The sequence below is a fragment of the Aedes albopictus genome, chromosome 2, assembly GCF_035046485.1.
Source record: "Aedes albopictus strain Foshan chromosome 2, AalbF5, whole genome shotgun sequence".
NCBI classification, from domain to species: domain Eukaryota; kingdom Metazoa; phylum Arthropoda; class Insecta; order Diptera; family Culicidae; genus Aedes; species Aedes albopictus.
The window spans coordinates 497,238,559-497,261,320 of NC_085137.1; the positions used below are offsets into that span (position 1 = coordinate 497,238,559).

The 22,762-nt window shown below is 41.2% G+C and overlaps 1 protein-coding gene across 9 annotated transcripts in view; it reads right to left on the bottom strand.

Annotated features, from left to right (window-relative positions):
• Nucleotides 1-5,431: 5,431 nt before the first annotated feature.
• Nucleotides 5,432-22,762, bottom strand: part of LOC109408749 (serine/threonine-protein kinase N) — a 371,435-nt gene continuing 354,104 nt past the window's right edge. For all 9 annotated transcript variants that reach the window (XM_029870470.2, XM_029870467.2, XM_062854354.1 and 6 more), the window contains 6 exons: nucleotides 14,276-14,836; nucleotides 14,023-14,212; nucleotides 13,781-13,962; nucleotides 13,602-13,709; nucleotides 13,399-13,539; nucleotides 5,432-7,241 (listed from right to left, as the gene is read on the bottom strand). In XM_029870470.2, the coding sequence (XP_029726330.2) occupies nucleotides 7,098-7,241; nucleotides 13,399-13,539; nucleotides 13,602-13,709; nucleotides 13,781-13,962; nucleotides 14,023-14,212; nucleotides 14,276-14,836 (1,326 nt within the window). In that variant the 3' untranslated portion in view covers nucleotides 5,432-7,097. The remainder of the gene's footprint in view (nucleotides 7,242-13,398; nucleotides 13,540-13,601; nucleotides 13,710-13,780; nucleotides 13,963-14,022; nucleotides 14,213-14,275; nucleotides 14,837-22,762) is intronic.

Here is a 22,762-nt window from a genome sequence, read left to right on the forward strand (position 1 = left end):
AAAACTGTCGGAAGTGTAAAAATTTACAGCTCGTTGATTTTTTTTCTAGATGAATAATAACAATAGAGTTAATAAACTATAGAGGACGAATGTCGCTGGCGTCGCTGCCGAAACATCTCTTGCTGGTGGAGATAGGCCGGGCTATAAGTGTCAAAGCGAAAAAGTATGCAGTTTGACAGATAGATACCCGACATGTTTCCGAACGAGAACAAAGGGAACAGCAGCGACATTCGTCCTCTATAGTTTCTTAACTCTATTATAATAACACGTTCATGCTCATGCAAATTTACAACTAGCGTCTTCTGGTGGCACGAATCAAATGGTCAATCAACTGAAAGCCCTTGATCTACCAACCAACCTTGCCAAAGATATCAACTTCCCAGGTAATCAGACTCGGAGATATATAAGATATAAAATTTGCATACTCATTAGCACCACTTACTGGCGAAATATTGATTTCAACGACCCATCAACCAAATGCACTTAACCTATTTGACAACTTTGCCGAAACCACCATCTCTCTTCTAGTAACCAGGATCCTGAGAACTATTGCATATACATTTTTTATGTTCACTAGCGTCATCTAGTGATGAAATTACGATTCAAACGGACAACTATCTGTAAGTTTTCGATCTTTTAGAAGGTCGGCACGAGAGGTAACTTTTCCTCCATTTGGTCTTTGATCTACCAAACAACTTTGCCGAAGACACCATCTTTCTGCGTAAAGTGGAGCTTCGTGGCCGTTCGGTTAGCGTTACCAAGCGTGTAACCGCATCATGCTATCCACTGGTGAATGTAATGTATGTCGTGTCCATGGTCTAGTGTTAAGTTTTGTTCAGTCTGTATAGCCTCTGGCTGAAGACGGTGTCCCGTGCCTTTTTAATCGGAATCCTTAGCTACATGAGATTGAAAATGTACATGCTCACTAGCGCCTCCTAGTGGTGGAATTTGAAATCAAACTGTCACTCATCTATAAGCCCTTGATATACCAAACATCTTTGCCGAAGACACTACCTTTCTAAGTAATAAGGGTCCAGAGAAACATAATATATAATATTTACGTGCTTACTAGCGCCGCCAAGTGATGAAATTTCAAATTAAACTGCGAATCATCCGTAAGTACTTGACCTACCAAACAACTTTGTCGAAGACACCACCTTTCTAAGTTATTAGGTTCCTGAGATACATAGGATATAAAGTTTATTTGCTCACTAGCGCCGCCTAGTGGTGGAATTTCCAATTAAACGGCCAATAATCTGTAAGCCGTTGACTTACCAAACAACTTTGCCGAAGACACCATCTTTCTAAGACATCAGGATCCTGAGATATAAGATATAACATGAAATTGCTCACTAGCGCCGCCTAGTGGTGAAATTTCAAATTAAACTGCGAATCATCCGTAAGTCCTTGACCTACCACACAACTTTGTCAAAGACACCATCTTTCTAAGTTATCAGGTTCCCGAGATACATAGGATATAAAGTTTATTTGCTCACTAGCGCCGCCTAGCGGTGGAATTTCCAATTAAACGGCTAATAATCTGTAAGCCGTTGACTTACCAAACAACTTTGCCGAAGCCACCATCTTTCTAAGACATCAGGATCCTGAGATATAAGATATAACATGATATTGCTCACTAGCGCCGCCTAGTGGACGTATTACGAATCAACTTTGTCAGCATCGAGTAGCCCATGAAATTTACAACAACTTTGCCAAAGACAGTCCTCCTCTAAACAATCAGGATCCTGAGATATTTCAGAATGTATGGGTGTTGTACAAAGTACAACGCGCGACTGCTCGCGTTACAAAAATTGGCGCGAGTACTGAAAGGTTAAGGTAGACGATTTCGAGTTATTTTTCCTTGAAACAAATTAAAAATTCTACCAAAAATCCGATTTGTTTTTGCGATGTTTCCAACATTTGCTGAAGGAATTCGTTGTAGGGAAACCCTTTGGAGCCGGAGGGGTCATATATGGCCTCAATATAGAAACGGCTACATAAATTCACACATTTAATAAAACAGAAGACTGTCGTCGGCAAAGTATTGTTGCAAATAGAGCCTCTATTAAGGTAAAATGGGAATATTTGTATTTGAGACTATAGAGTCTATAGAGACAACATAGAACATCCTGGTGTGCCGAAAAGAAATATTTGATGTACCAGTTGTTTTAAGAGCTGAAATTGGATATGGGTTACGTTTATATGTATTCATTTGACCTTCGTCAAGATTATAAAAGCTGTTTTATGTTCTGGGATGTTCTAGGTGTTCCAAACTGTCCTATAGGGAAGTCCGTCAAATCTACAAGAATAATTTTGTGTTTTCTTCATAAATATTAGCATTTGCATCTACTGGGAGGCGTGTAGCTCTTGAAATCTCAAATGTCATTTAGAGACACTATAGGGATCTTCCAGGTCAGCCAAACTGACATGGAGTTCAGAACTTAAAATCTACACTTGTAACAGTAGCCACTTCTGTTATACTATGAGTAACGTTGCATAACCAACCGCAGTGACTGAACCAACCTGAAGTCTACTAGATATTATTACCAAACCTTTGGGACATTGGGAGTCGTCCAAACTGTCTTGAAATTTATCTCTACAGTAACAGTAGTGATTCTCACATTGAACTGTAATCTGTCATTATTCTAGATCAACCAAACAACTCCGAAGACCATAGCGTTGTTATATATTTTTGGGATATTATGGCTCTTCCTTACTGTTATGGAGCTTAGTTGATAAAAACAACCACTGGTGGTTTCGTTTTAGATAGTAACGTTACATAACCAAATGTGGGATGCGGCCGAGGATGAAGGACTGCAATTGAGTGATGTGGTGAAGAATTGTTGATTCAGTTTTGTTATAATTGTTATTAACGCTAACTAAATGATGTAGATATAATTATTATGGTTGGTAATGTTGTGTAGCTCAAAACAGCAAAAAAAGATTACTACGACTGTAAACTCCATGTAATATATTGCAGGAGACTGTGTACAATTATGAACATCCCGAAGCTTAGTCATAGTATGTATCTGATTTTATTCTGTGAGCTCCAGTAAGTATGTATAATAGATTATGCAATACAACTCTATATAGCCAAAACAAAAATTTCTATTGGTGTAGATGCTAGATTTTAAACATCATAATACTTTGGATGACCCCAGCTGATCTGATGATGTCCATTGAACTTTCAGAAGACTTACTGGACATGGCAGATCACAGTTCACAGTTACACCCGTTGACTTTAGGATTTGAACTCAAGAACAGTTTAGATTTTCTACCCTGTTTATGGTGTTGAGCACAAATGCTACAGAATACTGGATAACTGACACTGAGGAAGATTACAAGTGGTAGTCGAAATAAGCGTATCTGTCAAAGGATAAGCAAAATAGGGCGAATTAAAAGGTACGAAACTGATTACACTCATTCGAATAATCTAAGTTGACTTGATAACATGTAAAAATTTCAGCTTTATAGAGCTTTCACTTCACTAGATATATGTTTTAGAAGCATCAGAATCTGACTTCGCATAATCGAGTCCGACCTGTAACGTTTGGAAAAAATTACCACTAGGTATAGAGAAACAAGGATATTTTAGAAGTGAGAAAGGTGTGAATCAACAAGATAAGATGCTACCATGCTTCTTTAATCCAACAAATCTCATTAAAACTGGTAAATGAACATTTTTGTTCAATTTCGTACTTCAGCAATACAGAATCTCATTTTTTTTCTCTTCTCATCATAGATGCTACTAGAAATGGTGAGGAAAGGGACCTAATTTGTTTCAACTTAAAATAGGCTGACCATCCGTCCCGTATTTAACGGGACAACAAAATTTTCAAAAACTCGTCACTGGAGCATAGTTTACGTTTTTGACTCAATTATTCGTTCTTTCTAGCTGAAATAGCATTATTAACAACATGCAGTTCTGTTTTTAGACATTGATGTCTTTTTTGTTGAGTCTCCGAAATGTGTCCCGTATTTAAACGGGACAAATCTGGTCAGCCTAACTTAAAACCACAGACAAACAGACGTAACACCTTGAACGATTTTCATGCAAATCCATCGCCCAGTTCACACTACCATCACCTGGTGGAAAAGTCGCACGAATCGCTGTGTTGTGCAATATCGTCAACAGAAGGCGCTAGTGTGAAACGTCAAATGCATAGAAAAACGATGCGCGCGCCTCTGGTTGTGAAAGCCACAACTATGAACATTTAAAATGATCGTTAAAATCGTGGTCGATGGAAATTTCGCAAGTGTTACGTCTGGTCTGTGTTAAAACCATAACTCGTTAATATGAGACGAAACACCAATGAAATGGTGTGCGTGAAAGGTGAAAATTTTGCAACATTTATACCTTTATTCGTAATTTCAACGATTAGTTTTTGTCAGTTAAGGTTCAAATGAGGATTATACGTCAAAATTATACACCGATTGCGCTTATTTTACTTGACCTGGTGGCAAAATGCTCTAGTTGCCATCATGGCCCTGCCCCGTCTACCCATAATTAGCAGTAAAAAAGAAACAAATAACCATTAGGTACATCGAATTTTGATTTTGGAATGTTTCCACATCACTACCTGACCTTTAAAAAGGAAAATATGTAGCAAGATCAAAATTTGATTTTGTAGATCTTACGCCGCAACGCACCATTCCAAGGTGATCTTCTCACGTTACGGGATTCTACACAAAATAATCTACCTGGTGGCAACATATTTCCAAATAGAAAAATCAATGAGTTGTTGCCTAAAACGTTGAATTCCATATTTGTTTTATCAATTCTGGAAAGTTTTAATATACTTTAAATGCTTTCAACTAGCGACATGAATAATCTTGAGAATCAAAAAAGCTAGGAAAATCCAAGGAAATATGTTGAAAAAAAATCTACATAGAATCTCTTTAAATCGGAAATAAAACAAACTGCACTTCAATTTGTTTTGAGTAGTATGAAATTTGGGAGCACCCTGCTGAACAGATGTAACAAACGGAACTGTGTTGCCTCCTACCAGTCTTAAAAGGCATACTTACAGTGATTTTTAGTAAGTCTAACATTCATTCTCAAACTCATTTTTGGTTCAATGATCTTTTGCCTTCAATTTCGTGTTAAGTTGCCTTAGGGGAAAGGTTTTCTTTTCCAAGCTAGAGAAATAACGTCAGAGTTCGTGGTCAGTTAAACTAGTTATAATTTATTTAAACTTCGATCCTGTACAAGAGGCCTGCTCTTCCGAATGCTCATCTCTCAGCATGTACAACAGAACAGTGAGAACCCCAACGGGTGGGTTCTGCTATTTTACAGCAATCTTTCACTTACCTAGCCATTACAGTGCGATTCCACGCTCAATTTCATTCCAAGAGCTCCAAAATGTCATCATCGTAAGTACCAAGAGAAAGGGATTATCGAATATCCAGTAAAGAAACCCAATAACGCTGGTAATGTATTTTTCCATTTTCATTTGTTAACCTTTCTCAAAAAAATGCATAAATTGCTTCTTTTTTTTATCAATAAACGACTATTAGTACATTTTTTTTTTCTTCTCGCTACAATCAATATTTCCGTTCCTGTTTCGTTAATGTATATACTGTTATTATTATTTTTTCTTTTCCTTTTCTCGATAAAAGTTATAATCACATGTGTGTATGTTGTTAATTGTGGATGTGTGTAAACTAGCGTAACATAACTATTGGTACTAAAATAAAAATAAACAACGTTTTTTTTCTCTTTTGCTCCCACAACAGCGGCGGCAGCACTCAGCTACTTACGACTGTTTTTCTTTTTTTTTTCATTTGTTTGCAATCTTATGATACGATGGATAATGCTTTCTTGAGTGATAATATGTATGTTGATTTGCGTTCTTTTATTCAACTCAACTCAAATAATACATTTTCAGCGCACAGTAAAAAGACTGAATCGATTGTTGGTTAGCATGAGATGAATGTATGAGTGTTTTTCTATAAAATAATAATGATAAGAACAAAATTCATAGCAAAGCTGGGTTTATTCATAAATAAAGGCATGTTTAAAACAATTGTTTTTTCCTAACACGATTATCGATCCATGCGTCTCAAGTCATTTTACAGCTGTATGTGCAACAATTCCATGAGAAAAACTCATGCCGCCTCTGAAAGTTTTGTTAAACAGGAAAGCTTCCTTCATGAAATTGCTATACGCAAGTGTTTGTGTGCAAGTTTTTGTTTCATACAACGTCGTCCTGTTTGTGGAGTTCTCTATTCATACAAACGTAAAAACTAACGCAAAACTATACATAAATTGGGTAGGGAAAGCTAGTGTCTCCCATCATCGTGTTTCACAAAATTCATCATACGTGGAACAGTTTCAATAACAACAATTCAAGAAAGGCACCTGACAAATATTCCTTTTCGGTTGCTGCTCCACGTTTGCACGCGTGTGTGTGTCAGTGAGGGAAAGTGCAAACTACAACGGTTAAGCTTAAATTCCTCTAAAAAAGCTGAAAAGCCGTCACAGTTCCTGATTTTCGTGGGTGTAGGAGTGTCCTTTGGAAGACATGCGCCAAACGCCTTTTTGTTCCTTCTTTAGTGTTAACTCAACAATGCTCTTTTTTAATTTTGCTAGTTTTCTTCATTCTTTGTATATGTATAACTTGTTTGTGTGTGTTCCACTTTGTTGCCTTATGGTAATATATTAACAAGGGGTTTGCATACTTTTTCCATCGCATTCTTCTCCATGCTTTGTTTCTGCTACGAATAAGGAAATAGTGAGTGTGATATGCATGATAGCGTGTCGTAATAGTAGCTGCTCACGTAAAAATAGTAACAAACAGAATAACGAGCGAAACGTAGCTGTAGTAGATGTAGTAATAGTAGTGGTGGTTACAACAACCCATTCACATTCACATACATACGAGGTCGATGATCATATCTGTACTTGCAAGTCGAGGTGTACACGAACAGCAATAACCAATAGGACGATAGGTAGCTAATAGTTTTGGAGATATCTGAGGTTTTCTTGAGTGACGGGAGTGGGGAAACCGTTATGTTGCATCGTTGAATCCAACCTAGTGATCAGTGATCATCAGGATCACTTTTTTTTTTCTACGCCCTACTTACTACCACTACTGTCAACACCAGTCGGCCATGTAGGTGAAGTCCTTGAAGTAAGTCTGTTCGCTCTCGGTCAAGACCCGCGGGTCCTTCGGTGGCGTTAGGGCGGCCCTCTCCGATGTGAACTCCTCGTCGAAGTTGGAAACGTCCTCCGCGGAGCGCTGTAAAAGAAAAGTAAATTTGCGCATTTTTATGGAGAAATTCAGCTTTCCAGTCGAGATTCTAGGTATTGTTACAGTTCTTCTTTTTCTTTCTGATGTTACATCTAAACTGTAACAGAGCCTGGATGCCACATGCTGGAAAACCATTCAATGATAAAAAAAAAAAAATCCTGTAGCACTTCCTAGTAAACTGGCATCTCGACCCATCATCAGAAGTTTTTTTTTCGGGCACATAATTAAAAATGACTTTCTCGAAGAGTTTCTCAAGCAATTCTTCTAATTGCTTTAAAAATTCCTGGAAAACCATAAAAAAATCTTCAGTTTTTAATTCTTAAATATCTCCAGGAGCTTTCAGACTTTCCTCCAGGAATTTCTTCAGGAATTTCTGCAAGATTATCAGCAGGACCTCCTGCAGGAGTTTCTTCAGGAATTTCTTAGGATGTCCCTTGCCATCAGAAACTCCTCCAGCAGTTCTTCCAGGAATTTCTTGCTGAGTTTCTTCTGGAATACTTCTAGGAGTTCCTCTAAGAATTTTTTTTATGAGCTTTTACAAGAATGCTGAAAATCCTTTGACGAAATTTTTCAATCAGTTACCACAGGTAGTGTTTCTCAAGTAGTTTCTTCGGAATTTGAGCTTGAGCTTCCTGGAGCTTGAATGACGGCCCGTGGATGCTACTCCAGTATCGCCAGATCAGTTACACTCGCACAAGGAATCAATGAGATTATCTGCCGGGAACTAGCAGGCATCTTCAGTGTGTGGGTGTTTGTGGTCTTATATTTAAGGCGACAAATGGCGCCTGCCTGGGAAGGGGAGAAAGTGATGATTGCAATCGTTTGTATCCTCAGCAGACCGAATATACCTCTGCGTCTGCACAAATTCATGCGTATATCGGAGTGTTTTCACACATTGGTGCGTGGATGCCAGGTGAAAGATTAGTGTGTATATTACTTTGAAGATAATGCGGCACAGTTCGCTTGATTGCATAACTTGTAGGCGTTATCTGATAGATAGAAAGGGAAACAGATTTTTAAACCCATTTCTGTTCTAGCGATAGCTATGAATATGTGAATATTCATGAATTGTATATGTAGAGAGGACGGAGAAAGTATATAGAAAGATACAAAGTAGGAGGTAAGGGATGGGCCAGGGCTTGAACCCAAGATCTCCTACATACGAATCACAAGCGGAAGCCACTAAACCACAAATGCCGCCTTACAAGAAGTTTCTTCGGATTTTTTTCTAAGAATTGCATCAACGATTCATCTAGGCGTTCCATTAACAATTTGTATTGAAGTTCATTTGGGAGAATTCATTGATCTTTTGGGAATTTTTCAAGGGGTTCCTTCAGAAATCCAGAGAGGTCCTTTAGTAGTTGTTCAATTTTTATCATACCGTGTGCCGCGCAATTGAATTTCTCTACTGAGGGATTTTTTAAAGTAATCTTGATAGATTTTTTTAGAATTTGTGGAAGAATTTCTGGCAGAATTTCAAGAAGGTCTTCTGGAGGAATTTGTAGCCCGACATTTCCATTAGTCCGAAATTTCTTGACTTTTTTTCCGGTCAGGTGTGTCTAGACTGTAGTTTCCCAACCTTCATGTCGCAACCCTCCAATTGCTTGCAGACACGCTTCTACGAAAAGAGGGGTGACAACAGACTGGAGGGTCGCAAGAGCCAAGGTTGGGAAACGGCGGTCTAGACAGATACGTTTGCTTTGATAGAAAAGATACGGTGTTGAATATGTTCGCAGCGTTTGCATTCTGGTAGTCGAATTTCATGATAGAAACGTCTCGAGGAGACGTGGGATGAAGGAAGTTTTGGTGCAATTGTTGAAAGAGCTCTTAGAGGAATTTCTGCAGGAATTCCTGGAAGAATTCTTTCAGGGCATTATGAAGAAATTTCCGCAGCAAATCCTCTAGAAGTTGAAGTTGAGAAGTAGAATTGGCATATTTCGCAAAAGAAATTAAAAAAAAAATCTTAAGAAACCTCCGGTGGAAGAGAAAATTGTGTTTCCTAGGATTGTTTGGTTTTTGAATGAACAGTTTGAGGAATTGTTATTAAACTTCACGGAGAAATTTTTGAAAAAAAAAATCTTAAAAAAATTTTTGATGGATGCTTATGGAAAACTTTTAAAATTCCTTCAGAAATTTGTGGAAAACTTTCAGATTCGCCTAAGACGTATCGGAACATCAGAAGGAATTCCTGGAGGAACCTCTCAATAATATCTCAGAGAAACTTTTTGAGAAACTCCAGAAGTGAAATCTGATGAAACTCATGAAGGACAGCTTCGTCAAGTACTGGAGAAACTTTTGGAGAAGCTTCTACAGAACTTCCTGGAAAGTTGAATAATGGCCTTTGTTAATTTTCAAGTTTATTTAGCAGGGGCACAATTCGTTAGAAAGTTAGAAAGGAATTCAAGCTGAAAATTTGTTCCATAAACGGAAATGAACCAGCTACCGGCTGAAAGTCTCGATAACAAAGATAATAATAATAATTGTTCCATTAACTTTGGCTATGGAGAGGGGTTTAGCCCTAACACCATACTCTTGGTTCCTTCCGTGGCTCCATCTGTTGATTTTTCCGGAAATGCCATTTTGTGATTTTTTCTTGAATTCTTGATGGAATCCTCCAGGCATTAGTTATGGGGATTCCTCCAGTACTTCCCACTGGAGATTTCTCCAGAGATTCCATGTGGAGTTTCTTTAAGGAATTCCTGCTGCGGATTCTTTCACAAAATCCTTCTGGAGATTCCTCTAGCAAGTGCTTCTTGGCATTTATCCCGGAATTGCATTTCCATGACTCCTCCCAGAATTCCATCTGTGTTTTCTCCAGAAATTCCTTATGTGGATTTCTCCATGAATTCCTACTGGGCATTCCTCTATCTCCTCTTGGGAATACTTTATAAATGCCTTCTGTGGATCCCATAAAAATCCGTAAAGGATTTTGTGCGGGGATTTCTCCAGAAATTCCATTTCCATTCCAAATAGTAATATACTTTTAGCCTGGAAATTCTGTTAGGGTATTTCTATAGTAACTCCTGAAGGATCTCCTGGAGGATTTCAAGAGAAAAACTTTTGATAGATCCTCATAAGGATTTTCAGAAGCAGCTCCTGGAGGAATCCTGAAACTCCTGGAAGAGTCAGACAAGGAGCTCCTGGAGGATTTGTAGAAATAACTTCTAGAAGACCCAACAAAAAAAGCGTCTGCAGGATTCCCAGAAGGATCATCTGGAGGATCCCCAGAAAGAACCCAAGTAACACTTTGATGACCAATTAGTCGAGTAGAGTTTTTGAGAAGCGTCACAAAATGTTATACCTTTTATTGTGGTTTTATGATGGTTCTGGGAATCTCTTCTAGTCTATTTGACTAAAAAATGTTACTTGGGAACTCCTCCTGGAAGATAGAGCTAGGGCTCCCAGAAGGAAGTCCTGGAGAATATCCCGAAGAAACTCTTGAAGAGTCCCCAGAAAGAATACTAGAAGAATTCAAAAAAAAATATCTCGATTGATTTCCAGAATTGACGCCTGGATGATTCTCTGAAGAAATTCTTGTAAGATATCGTTAACTAGGAACTAGGAAATCCTAGGATTCTGGGTGGAATCTAGCAGACGTTTTTGAACAAATATAAAATAATAAGATAGAGTAAGGTGGGGCAAAAGTTCGACCCTAGTTGAAAATTCAACGTATTTCAAAAAATCGAAGCAGATAAAAATAAATAAATAAAGATCTATAATTTTATTATTTAAACAAAACCATGCATCTTAGATATTTTTTTGGAGATCGCGTTCAACCTGGTCCACCCGTCCGCGGTTACTCCTGATAGGGAATGGAATGCAGCGAATACATTTTCAAAACGAATATTTGTGTTTTGAACGAGAAAACTGCTTTCGAGATTGCAATGATGACGATTATATCAAGACGAACCTTAATGTCCTAACGCATAGGTTCCCAAACTTTCAGGTCACGCGACCCCCTTTTGCCAGCTGACGTAGTTTTCGCGACCCCCCATAAACATTTCCTCATTTGTTGTCTGTTACAGTAAAATATTTTACTGTCCTTTGCGACCCCCTAGATGAACGCCGGCGACCCCCCTGGGGGGTCGCGACTCACAGTTTGGGAAACTATGTCCTAACGAGTTCCTTCAGGAATTCCTGATGAAGTGTTATTCGAAAATCTCTTCTGACATTTCTTTAGAAGTTCCTTTAAAAAGGCCTCTAGGAATAATCCCTCAACGAGCTTCTTCAGGAATTCTAAAAGAAGTTTCTTTAGGAATTTCTCTAAGGGCCGATTTCTTCACCTTGGCTTAACCGGTAAGCCAGGCTTACCCATATAGTTAAACCTGGTTTAACGATTAAGCCAGGGTGAAGAAATCGCCCCTAAGAGTTCCTTCAGGAGCTTTTACAGGAATTTCTTTGCAAACTCCTTCAAGAATTGCTCTAGCAGTTACTTTAGGAAGTGTTTCAGGAAACACTTCAGATACAACTCCTACAGGAATTCTTATGGAGAGGAATTTTCAGTTCATTCGCGGGTTCATCTGAGCGTTTCTTCTGCAATTTCATAAGGAGTTCTTATAGGAAATCAAGGAGATCTTTCGGGAAATTTCAAAGAAATTCTTTCAGCAAATCAGAAATCCTTTAGTTGTTCAAAACCTCTCAATTGCATGTCCTAATTGAATTGTTCTTACTGGAGAAATTTCTAGTGAATGAATTTTTAGAAATAATCCCAAATAAATTTTTGCAAGAATTTTTGTATGAAATTCTTTAGCTTAGCTCAGACTGACTGCACATATCTATGGTTGCTTCTCCGTGATTGATTTTTTGGATGAAATCCTAGGCGAGTTTCAAAGATTTTCCGAAGGAATGTCTAAAGCACCATCTCGAGCAACTCTTGAAACAACCCTCAGAGGAATTCCTGCAGGAATTACCGGAATAATTCTGCAGTAAATGCTGTATGAATTTCCGAAAAAAACGAGAAATTCTGAGAACAATTCTGGGAAAACTTCTGGCTGTAATCCTGAATAGCACTCTGGAAAGCCCGGGAGAATGTATAGACATCCCATAGAACCGCTGTGAAAAATCCTGTGATGAATTTGAAGGGACACTCTAGGAAACAATCCGCGAGAACCTCCGAGAAAACTCCAGGGAGTAGAAATACCAAGATAAACTCTTAGAAAAACCCTGCCAAAATATCTCTAAGAGAAGAATTTCCGGAAAACTGCCAGGAGAAAATGCTACGAGAAAATACCAAAAGAAGCTCAAGGTGGTATTTCGCAGGAATACTCTAAAGTCTAAGTAATTCAAGGAAAACCTCTAGATGGTAGGGAGAAATTCTGGCATAAAACTCAAAAGAACTTCTGAGAGAAATTCAGGTAGAAACTCCGGAAAAACCTCTGTCAAAAATACTGGAAGAAGTTTCTGGCAGAATTCCAGGAAGAATCTGTTAAGGAAAAAGGAACCCTAGCAGAAACGTCTGAAGGAATCCTGGAAGAATCTCAGAAGAAACTTTTGTAGCAATTCCTGGTGGAACTGCTAAAGGTCTGTCCGCAAGCCTCCAAGCTTTAGAGGGTTACGAAGATTTCAGATAGATTCAGGAGATTTTAGGAAATTTCAAGTGACATATCTTATCAGGAGGTTTAAGAGGAACTCAAGAAGATAGCATAGAGATTCAGAAAGCCAAAATCTATGCTGCCCTTTTAACTGCCAAATATCAGAATGCTGGTATATCTGCAATATGCCGGAAAACTTGAAAAATTTGTTAGGATGTACGTTACATTCACCAGCAGCGTGTTAGGAGGTGCCATCTAAGCCAAAAAAAGGTTCGGATTCAGTAGATCACGGTTCAGTACGGTATACAAGTTTATCCCAATTTGTCGTTTAATCAACACATTGTGTCTGATAAGATTTCCAGTATGATTTAGGAGGATTTCAGGAGATTTCAAGACACTTCTGGGATCTTAGAGGAGTTTCTTTGAGTATCAAAGATATTCGGAAGAATCAGAATGTTTAGGTGATTTCAATGTGTTTTAAGAGGGCTTTTGGTGTGTTTCAGGGGGTCCCAAGAGAGTTTCAGGAATTTCAGGAGCATTTGAAGTAGGAGTTTCAGGATATTCCATTTTAGGGAATCAGCGAAAGTGGCAATAAAGTAAGAAAATATACTCACAATGGTTGGCACGAACGGAGGTTTCACCTTCCTGAGCAGCAGATCGTCCCAGACGATGTTTCGGAAGAAGGCCTGTCGCTTCACGTCTTCGGCGTCCCGTTCCGACGAACCCAGTCGCCTTTCGGGATTTTTCCGCAAAAGCTATGGAGGAAAAATGCACCATGATTTCAAGTGTCTTCATACTTCCAACCGCCCTCACTTACCCTTCTCATGATGGCTATCGCTTCCAGCGACAGGAACCTCGGATACCGAACTTCGTCGTTGACGATCGAATCAAATACTTCCTCTTCGTCATCTCCCGGGAAAGGTGACTATTGAAAAGAAAAAAAAATCGTTATTTAATGGAGATGTTTTATAAGATACGTTGTTTGACGAAACTTACCTCTCCGACGAGCATTTCGAAGATTAACACCCCCAGACCCCACCAGTCCACGGCACGCGTGTACGACGTCTCCGTGAGCACTTCCGGGGCGAGGAATTCGGGCGTACCGCAGAACGTCCCCGTCCGATCGCCGAATCCCATTCCTTCCTTACACAGACCGAAGTCGGCTATTTTCACGTAACCTGTCAATGCAAAAATGTGTGGTGAGACCGTTCCACGTTTATTTTTTCCCCCAAACTTACCTTCCGTATCCAGCAGTAGGTTGTCGAGCTTCAAATCACGGTAGATGATTTTGCTCTCGTGTAGATACTGCAGACCGAGCACTACGCAAGCGGCGTAGAACACCGCCCGCGGCTCCGAGAACACATCGGTATGGATGTGCATCATCAGGTCACCTCCGGCGGCGTACTCCATCACGAAGCATACGTGTTGCTGCGAAAGATAAACGGGATAAATACTGGTTTTCTCGATAGTCATCGCTTTCCCCACACTCACCTCAGTCTGGAAGCACGCGAACAGGTTCACCAGGAACGGATGCCGCATCGTGTTGGCCACCTCGAAGATGCGCTTCTCACTGAGCAACGATTCCACCTCGTCCCGGGCGATGATGTCGCCCTTCTTGAGCGCCTTGATGGCAAAGTACTCGCCGGTGTTCCGGTACTGGGCCAGAATGACCTTGCCGAAGTGACCCCGGCCGAGGACACTCAACAGCCGGAAGCTGTCGATGTGCATACCGGTCGATCCGGCCTGCGACTGGCGGCGGCTTTCGTACGCGCTGTCCCGATATTGGAGGGCCCGCGCCGGACCTTGCCGCCGGTTCGGTGGTATCGCCGCAGCTGGACCAGCGACTGCCAGGTCATGCTGGGGTTGTTGTGGCGATTGGTGGGCTTGCTGTTGCTGCTGGAGTAGCAGCTGCTGTTGTTGGTAGTACTGCTGTTGTTGGAGAGCAACGGCAGCTGCCGCTGTCGCTGCCGCCGCCGCTTGAGCCTGCTGATGATGTGTCGGTAGTGGTACGACGTTGCCCGATACGCCCAGCTGTTCGAAGGGTTGAATGATCTGGAGGATGGGGATAGCAGAGATGAGAGATATTTGAGAAAGGTTGTTGTATTGGACAGAAATAATAACTCAGCATTCTCATACATTTCGCATTAAATTTAGATAAAGCAACACAGAATTTTCGTATTGATGGATATGGTTTTGCGGATTTATATTGATGAAAGCTGACATCGACCTGTAGTATGTTTAACCCCAAAATTAGATATGGGAGATGATTGGGAATGACTGAGGGTGTCAATACATTAGTAATCGAATATGTATGTTGACGTCATGCATGATACGCGCTTGATCGATCAAATCGATTGAATAGCTTGATTTGGAAATATAATTGTTTGTCCTCTATGCTATGAGCTGAGCAGCCTCACAACATCATCTAAAACGCAAACTGTGACTCTGGAAAACTATAGGAGATTAACCTTCACATACCCGCACCTTGACATCTCATTTTCAAAATGCTGGCATTTTGTAAATTTTTAGCCGATTTTTTTGAAGTCGCCCTCAATCGATCATAATTTGATGCTAGTTTATTATACTCAAGTGGCCATGCAATATCCGGAACCATTCCGGAGATATTCCGGATTGTACTGGGGTCAGGGGGGGTGCCAAAATGGCAAAAAGTGATTATTTCGTGGGTTATTGTATTTGAATCATCAATTTTCAGCGTAATTTTTGTTGCGAGCAATGAAACACAACTGCAATAACCAGATTTTTATAAGTTGACCGATCCGGACCACCGTGACAGGTTCCGCGGGGGCCTCATTGGGGACACTTTTGGTTTCCAACCAAAACATGTCATGCGACCTATCAAACTTCATGATTTCGAGAGAATGAGACAGAAAAGTTACACTGAAGTATGTATCAACTGATATGGCCGCTCCGGAACACCTGAAACAGGTTCCACGGGGGCCTCATTGGGGACACTTCTGTTTTTCAGCCAAAACAAGTCGTACGACGTATCAAACTTCCTGATTTCGAGATAATGAGACAGAAAAAGTAGACTGAAGTATGTATCAACTCATACGGCCGCTCCGGAACACCTGGAACAGGTTCCGCGGGGGCTCTTTGGGGACACTTCTGTTTTTCAACCAAAACAAGTCGTGCGACGTATCAAACTTCCTGATTTCGAGAGAATGGGACAGAAAAGGTAGACTGAAGTATGTATCAACTGATATGGCCGATCCGGAACACCTGGAACAGGTTCCGCGGGGGCCTCATTGGGGACACTTATGTTTTTCTGCCAAAGCAAGTCGTACGACGTATCAAACTTCCTGATTTCGATAGAATGAGACAGAAAAGGTAGACTGAAGTATGTATCAACTGATATGGCTGCTCCGGAACAACTGGAGCAGGTTCCGCGGGGTCTCATTGGGGACACTTCTTGTTTTCAACCAAACCATGTCGTGCGACGTATCAAACCTCATGATTTCAAATGAATAAGTCAGAAATGATAGACTAAAGCCTGTACCACCTAATATGACCACCCGGAACATCTTGCACAGGTTTTCCGGGGCCTCATTGGAGACACTTCTTGTTTTCAATCAAAACATGTCGTGCGCCGTACCAAACTTCATGATTTAGAATGGATGAGCCAAAAATGATAGACTTAAGTCTGTGTCAACTAATATGGCCACCTCGGCATATCTAGCACAGGTTCCGCGGTGGCGTCATTGATGACACTTCTGGTTTACAATCAAAACCTGCCGTGCAACATGCCAAACTTCATGATTTCGAATGAATAAGCCAGAAAAGATAAAACTAAGTAAACTCGACTCGGTATCGACTTGAAAGGGCGCTCTAGAAAACTTCCCATAGGATCCTTTTAAATTTAGATTAAGCAATCCACAAAACATACACAAGCTGTATATTTTCTGAAAAGTCGGCATATGTTTGAAAAAAATAAAAGGTTAGCTGTTTTTACCAAAAATACTTTTTATACTTATAATATGAGTTGATACATACTTCAGTCTACCTTTTCTGTCTCATTCTCCCGAAATCATGAAGTTTGATACGTCGCACGACTTGTTTAGGTTGGAAAAACAGTAGTGTCCCCAAGAGGCCCCCGCGGTACCTGTTCCAGGTGTTCCGGAGCGGCCATATGAGTTGATACATACTTCAGTCTACTTTTTCTGTCTCATTCTCCCGAAATCATGAAGATTGATACGTCGCACGACTTGTTTTGGTTGGAAAAACAGTAGTGTCCCCAATGAGGCCCCCGTGGAACCTGTTCCAGGTGTTCCGGAGCGGCAATATGAGTTGATACATACTTCAGTCTACTTTTTCTGTCTCATTCTCTCGAAATCAGGAAGTTTGATACGTCGCATGACTTGTTTTGGCTGAAAAACAGAAGTGTCCCCAAAGAGGCCCCCACGAAACCTGTTCCAGGTGTTCCGGAGCGGCCATATGAGTTGATACATACTTTAGTCTACTTTTTCTGTCTCATTCTCTCGAAATCAGGAAGTTTGATACGTCGCATGACTTGTTTTGGCTGAAAAACAGAAGTGTCCCCAAAGAGGCCCCCACGGAACCTGTCCCAGGTGTTCCGGAGCGGCCATATGAGTTGATGCATACTTCAGTGTAACTTTTCTGTCTCATTCTCTCGAAATCATGGAGTTTGATACGTCGCATGACATGTTTTGGTTGAAAACCAAAAGTGTCCCCAATGAGGCCCCCGCGGAACCTGTCACGGTGGTCCGGATCGGTCAACTTATACAAATCTGGTTATTGCAGTTGTGTTTCATTGCTCGCAACAAAAATTACGCTGAAAATTGATGATTCAAATACAATAACCCACGAAATAATCACTTTTTGCCATTTTGGCACCCCCCCTGACCCCAGTACAATCCGGAATATCTCCGGAATGGTTCCGGATATTGCATGGCCACTTGAGTATAATAAACTAGCACCAAATTATGATCGATTGAGGGCGACTTCAAAAAAATCGGCTGAAAATTGACGAAATGTCAGCATTTTGAAAATGAGATGTCAAGGTGCGGGTATGTGAAGGTTAATTTCAGGTCTTGTAAACACGTCTGTAACAGCGTCTGCTCTGGCGTACAGCGACTAAGTAAGCAATGCTGAATCGTTTTAGTTATACCTAAGGAGACAGCTCATTCAACGCGATGTAGGCAGCGTGGCTCTGGTAAAGTAGCCTTCTGAAAAACTTCAACTACTAAGAAAAGTAAAGGTAGAGTAAAAAGTTTGATTCAACCGCAACACACAAAGAAAGGAGTTAAGAACAATGAGTGGAAAGTTGGATCTTGGAAGATACGCTAACTCAAAATTGGAGAATTTGAATTCCTGGCGGTGAATCCCATCGCCAAAATGTCATTCAAGTATAACATCCACTACAGTGCCAACGGTGTCCAGAAATAGCAAGACTCCGCGCATCCTGCTTAAGAGCTGTGAGAGAATGCAAAGGGGTCACACCGATGAGGGTAGAACGGAACGAAATGAGGCCTACAGGGCGACTTTGAACCAGGAGATTGAGGCGCGTATGCGGACGTGCTTCGATAAACTCTACTAGGTAGCCTGGGGAGATGCCTACAGGGTAGCCATGACCAAAACAGAGAGCGGCTCGCCCTGACATATTCAGAATGGTTATGCAAATGTCCATGGATAGAGATGAATTTCCGGAGAGGTGGAAAGGCATATATTGATCCTACTGCCCGAACACGGGAAGCCACCTTGCGACTTCGGCGTCTATACCGAGAGGCCACTTTACTCTGGACGATCAGATAACCAATTCAGTTTGCGCAAGGGTTGATCCGACAGTGGACACTATCAGGTCAGTAACCAAAACGGCCGAGATAGCGCTCCAAACAAAAGCGTAGTGGAATCCGCTACTGGACAGTTGTCAAATTAGACGTGAAAACGCCTGTCAGTTGGGCCGCCATCGAAAGTCCCGGATAGCTACTTCCAGAACATGGTGCTGCTCTACGACATCGAGAATGAAGAGAGGAGTTTCATCACGGCGGCAGATCGTCAGCGAAGGTGGCTCTCAGATAGAACGTGCACTGGGCATTCAGTGGAAGGCAACTGAGGACGTACTCGTAATGGGGCTGGGGCTTCTCTCCCACTTCCTCATTCGTGGTCGCGTTATTATTATTCAGGACATTTGGCGTACGTAAGCTGAATTGGGCGGCACAGTGGATGAGGAGCACATTCTGCAGCGATGTCGTTCATAGACCACGATTTTCAAGGAGCTGGGTGAACTGCGATTACCACGTACCTATTTCCCAGGTGTGACGGTGTCCGACGTCGAAGATTCCCGGACCATTATTCAAGGGGTATTATTGCGCACTTGTCGGACACAAAGCGAAAGTTGCACCGATAAAAGCTATCTCGGTCCCGAGGCTAGAGCTCCAGGCTGCAGGCTTATAAAGACTCTTTGCAACAGTTACAGCCTGCCAATACCGGAGCGAGTGTTTTGAATCGACTCGAAGACCGTGCCGCTACCGACAATTCATCGTCTGCAGAATAGGAGAGATTCTCTCCAAGTCCAATGCCTTAGAGTGGGGGTACGTTCCATCGATGGCTAATGTTGTTGATAGTTGTAGCACAGAGTGGGCCAAAAACCATTGGTTTACAGGACCGGATATCCTGAGGCTTGCAAGATGGCAATACGGCGGTTTGTCGAGCGGCGAGAAGCACCCTTGGAGATCAGGAGACACCGAGGCAACCAGCCACGAACTCAGGCGGGCGCCAGCCACGAACTCAGGCAGCAGATCCAAAAAATGAACTAGCAACTGTTAGCCGTCTTCACCAATGCAGTCACTAAGAAGATATTTAACCCTAGATTTAACCCACCGCCCGTTGGCACCTGACATGGAAGGATCGTGGCCGAGGCTAGTAAGGTCAGGTAAGTAGTTTTTTCGGCCCTGTTGACAACCAGAAATCCGGACGACGAGACTCTACTTACTCTGATGCTCGAAGTGGAAGGAATAGTCAAGCTCAAGCCGCCCTTACTCCAAACCAATTTCTTTTGCTGAGCTCGCAGGGAGTTATTGACTCAATTTCCGATGGTCATGCCAGAAAGTCCAGAGTACCTTAGAACCAACTGACGACTAATGACGAATCTAGTGCATCAATTTTGGTAGAGATGAGTGCGCGAGTACCTCCTGACTATCTCTGGACGTACCAACTGGTATGAAGAAGCGAAGGAACCAAAAGTTCCAGATCTGGCAGTCATCTTAGATCCGTCGGTCCGGAACGGGAGGTTACGTGGGCGGATAACGACGAGACGGACGATGCAGGCAGGTACTTCAGAAGGCCTGTGGAGGAGTGCTACGGCGACCTGTAACCAAGGTTGCCATTCTGGACGTCAAGGTAGTGGATGATTGGAGTAACGTAGTATTACTAGAAGCGCTGGACGTGCATTACGGGTCGGGGAATTTTGGGGGCAACCCTACGCTACTGCAACACGATAGCACGCAAACTTGCGTCTTGTCACCAATACTACCGCAACATTCAGGTGTCAAACGTTGACATAATACAAAATTTTATTCTGATTCTCAAACCTCTAAGGATAGAGTGAACTATAAGCTAAAATTAGTTGTAAATGAGACCGTCATCCTGTTGAGTAAACGTGACTTGAACCATAGTAGACCAATTGTAAGTTAACCATTAGCGTGGATCATCGGAACCGATTTCTCAGATCAAAGCTTTTTTGATTGCATTTTGGGTTCTGAGTATCTGTGCAAAATTTGAGGACGATTGGTTGCGTCTACAGTTTGCGCATTGCAATTGAAGTTTGTATGCGAAAACACACTTTTTAACCAATGATATAATATTAGCAAAGGGCGTCTTGAAAAACTTTGTCGAAGACCACAAACCGATCCGATGCTTGTAAATAAAGTTATATTCAACAAACCGCATGCATGTAAAGGAATAATAATAGCAACAAAATCACGCTGTTTCGGCAAGCAATGCCAACGCTATTATTTTTTTTAATAGGCATCAGTTCACTTCGTGGTCTTCGACAAAGCTTTTCAGGACCACCTAGGCGATGTTTCCACATTATCGCTTACATGGTTTTAGAAAAATTCGAGCTTCTCATGAGAGAAATGGAAAAAAGTATGTTTTCCTATGTAAAATTCCATACAAACTTCAAACACGATGCGCATAACCGATCGTGCCTAAATTTTGCACAGCTATTTAGGTCCTTAAATGGGACCTAAAAAACTTTGATCTGATGAGATGCCATCAAATTTTCCATTTTTCCATATAACGGGTGACCCACTCTATTAATCATATTTTTGATATTATATATGAAGCCTAACACTTATCTAAATTAAAACAAATTTGAGGTCATTAAACTTTTTTTTAGGTTAAGTTTGGCGACTGCAAATTTGTTTCAATATAAATAAATGTTAGGCTTCAAATATATAGGGTGCCTGTACCAGTTATCGCACCACCTAAGAAAAACTATTTCTACAAAAATAAGAAGAAGACCGACGAATGTAAACAATAAGCCAAATGATTGATTAGTTTTCATACTTTACAGGAAAAATATAAAAACGGAGCCAAAACTACTTTTAGTATTTATTACGGCGTGTGCCAATGATAGGAACTCTGTACCAGTTATGGACACATTTGTTAATTTGGGTTCCACTTCGCACTATTTACATGCATTCCTTATGGGAGTTGCCATAACTGGTACACTATGGCGAAATAGGGTGCAAGGAGGCCGAAAAGCTAAGGAAAATGATTTATTTCTACCATAATTTGAGCAAATTGTGAAGTTTGAATGATTGCAATCATCTTTTGTGATCGTGATCTGTTGTTCACGATTTTTTTCTTGTTGATTTGTATCTTTAAAGGTTGAAAATCAACTATGGCGAATTTGAGGTACTATAGCCATAACTGGTACACTGAGCCTATCAAAAATATGGTTAACTAGTTGAACCCGGCAAACTTTGTCTTGCCTACTGCGTTTTTTTACGTTTTAAATTTCTAGCCAAGACCAAAACTCCGGCCTCCGGTATGGAAGATCGATTTTCAAAATCTATCAATTTTTCCATGGTTTATGCCTCATAAACCTTCCTTGGGTGAAAACTAACAGAACAAAACTAAGATGACCAAAATCGGACCTTCCGTTCGCAAGTTATGCGCGGTCCCACGTATGCCACTGCATTTTTATATATATAGATAGAGTGGGTCACCCGTTATATGGCGTGCTGTAACTAAGGAATCTCAAAAACATTCCAACAATGTCAGAGAGAGTGGGATTCGCCATCGAGGGCAGATAAACATACAGGCTCATACTGAGCGTGTCTAAATGGACGAGAAGGTGCTATGGCGAGGTGAAAATTTCACCTGACACAATTTGGCTAAGCGTGGTGTAGCGAACATGTAGGTTCTCCAGCATGCCCGAGTACACAAACTGCGACGAGACAGCCGAGCACGGGTTCTTCGAATGGCTCCACGAAGGCAAAGTTCGAGTATGCAACTACAGAGGTCCGAAGATTGACTCGAATCATCATCTTATGGTCACAAAAAATTTGGCGCGTTTATCCAGCGTCACGAGTTCAAGAAACATGCGTGCGTTTCAACATCCAAAACTTGTCAGCTGAAGGTGTTGTTATACAGTGCCCAGTACCAATCAGAAGCTTGATGAGAGGAAAGGATAGACCAATGGATCTGAAAACACCAACAGTACATGGGAGTTTATCCACGAATCAGTGGCAACAACAGCGCAAGATGTGTTAGGTACTGCTCACTGTAGATTCGAGAAAGGATGCCAAAGAGTGCGAACGAGAAGAATGTTACCAGAAATCGAAAGCTAGTTTCCGGTACTCGGCTGAGCAGAGAGCAGTACAAAGTGACAAGAGTAAAAGAAGCATGGAAAGCATGAATCGGAACGATATGCGGAGGTTTCACGAACTGTCAATGGAGCGTGCCACAATACTGCTCTACAAAACTGACAGA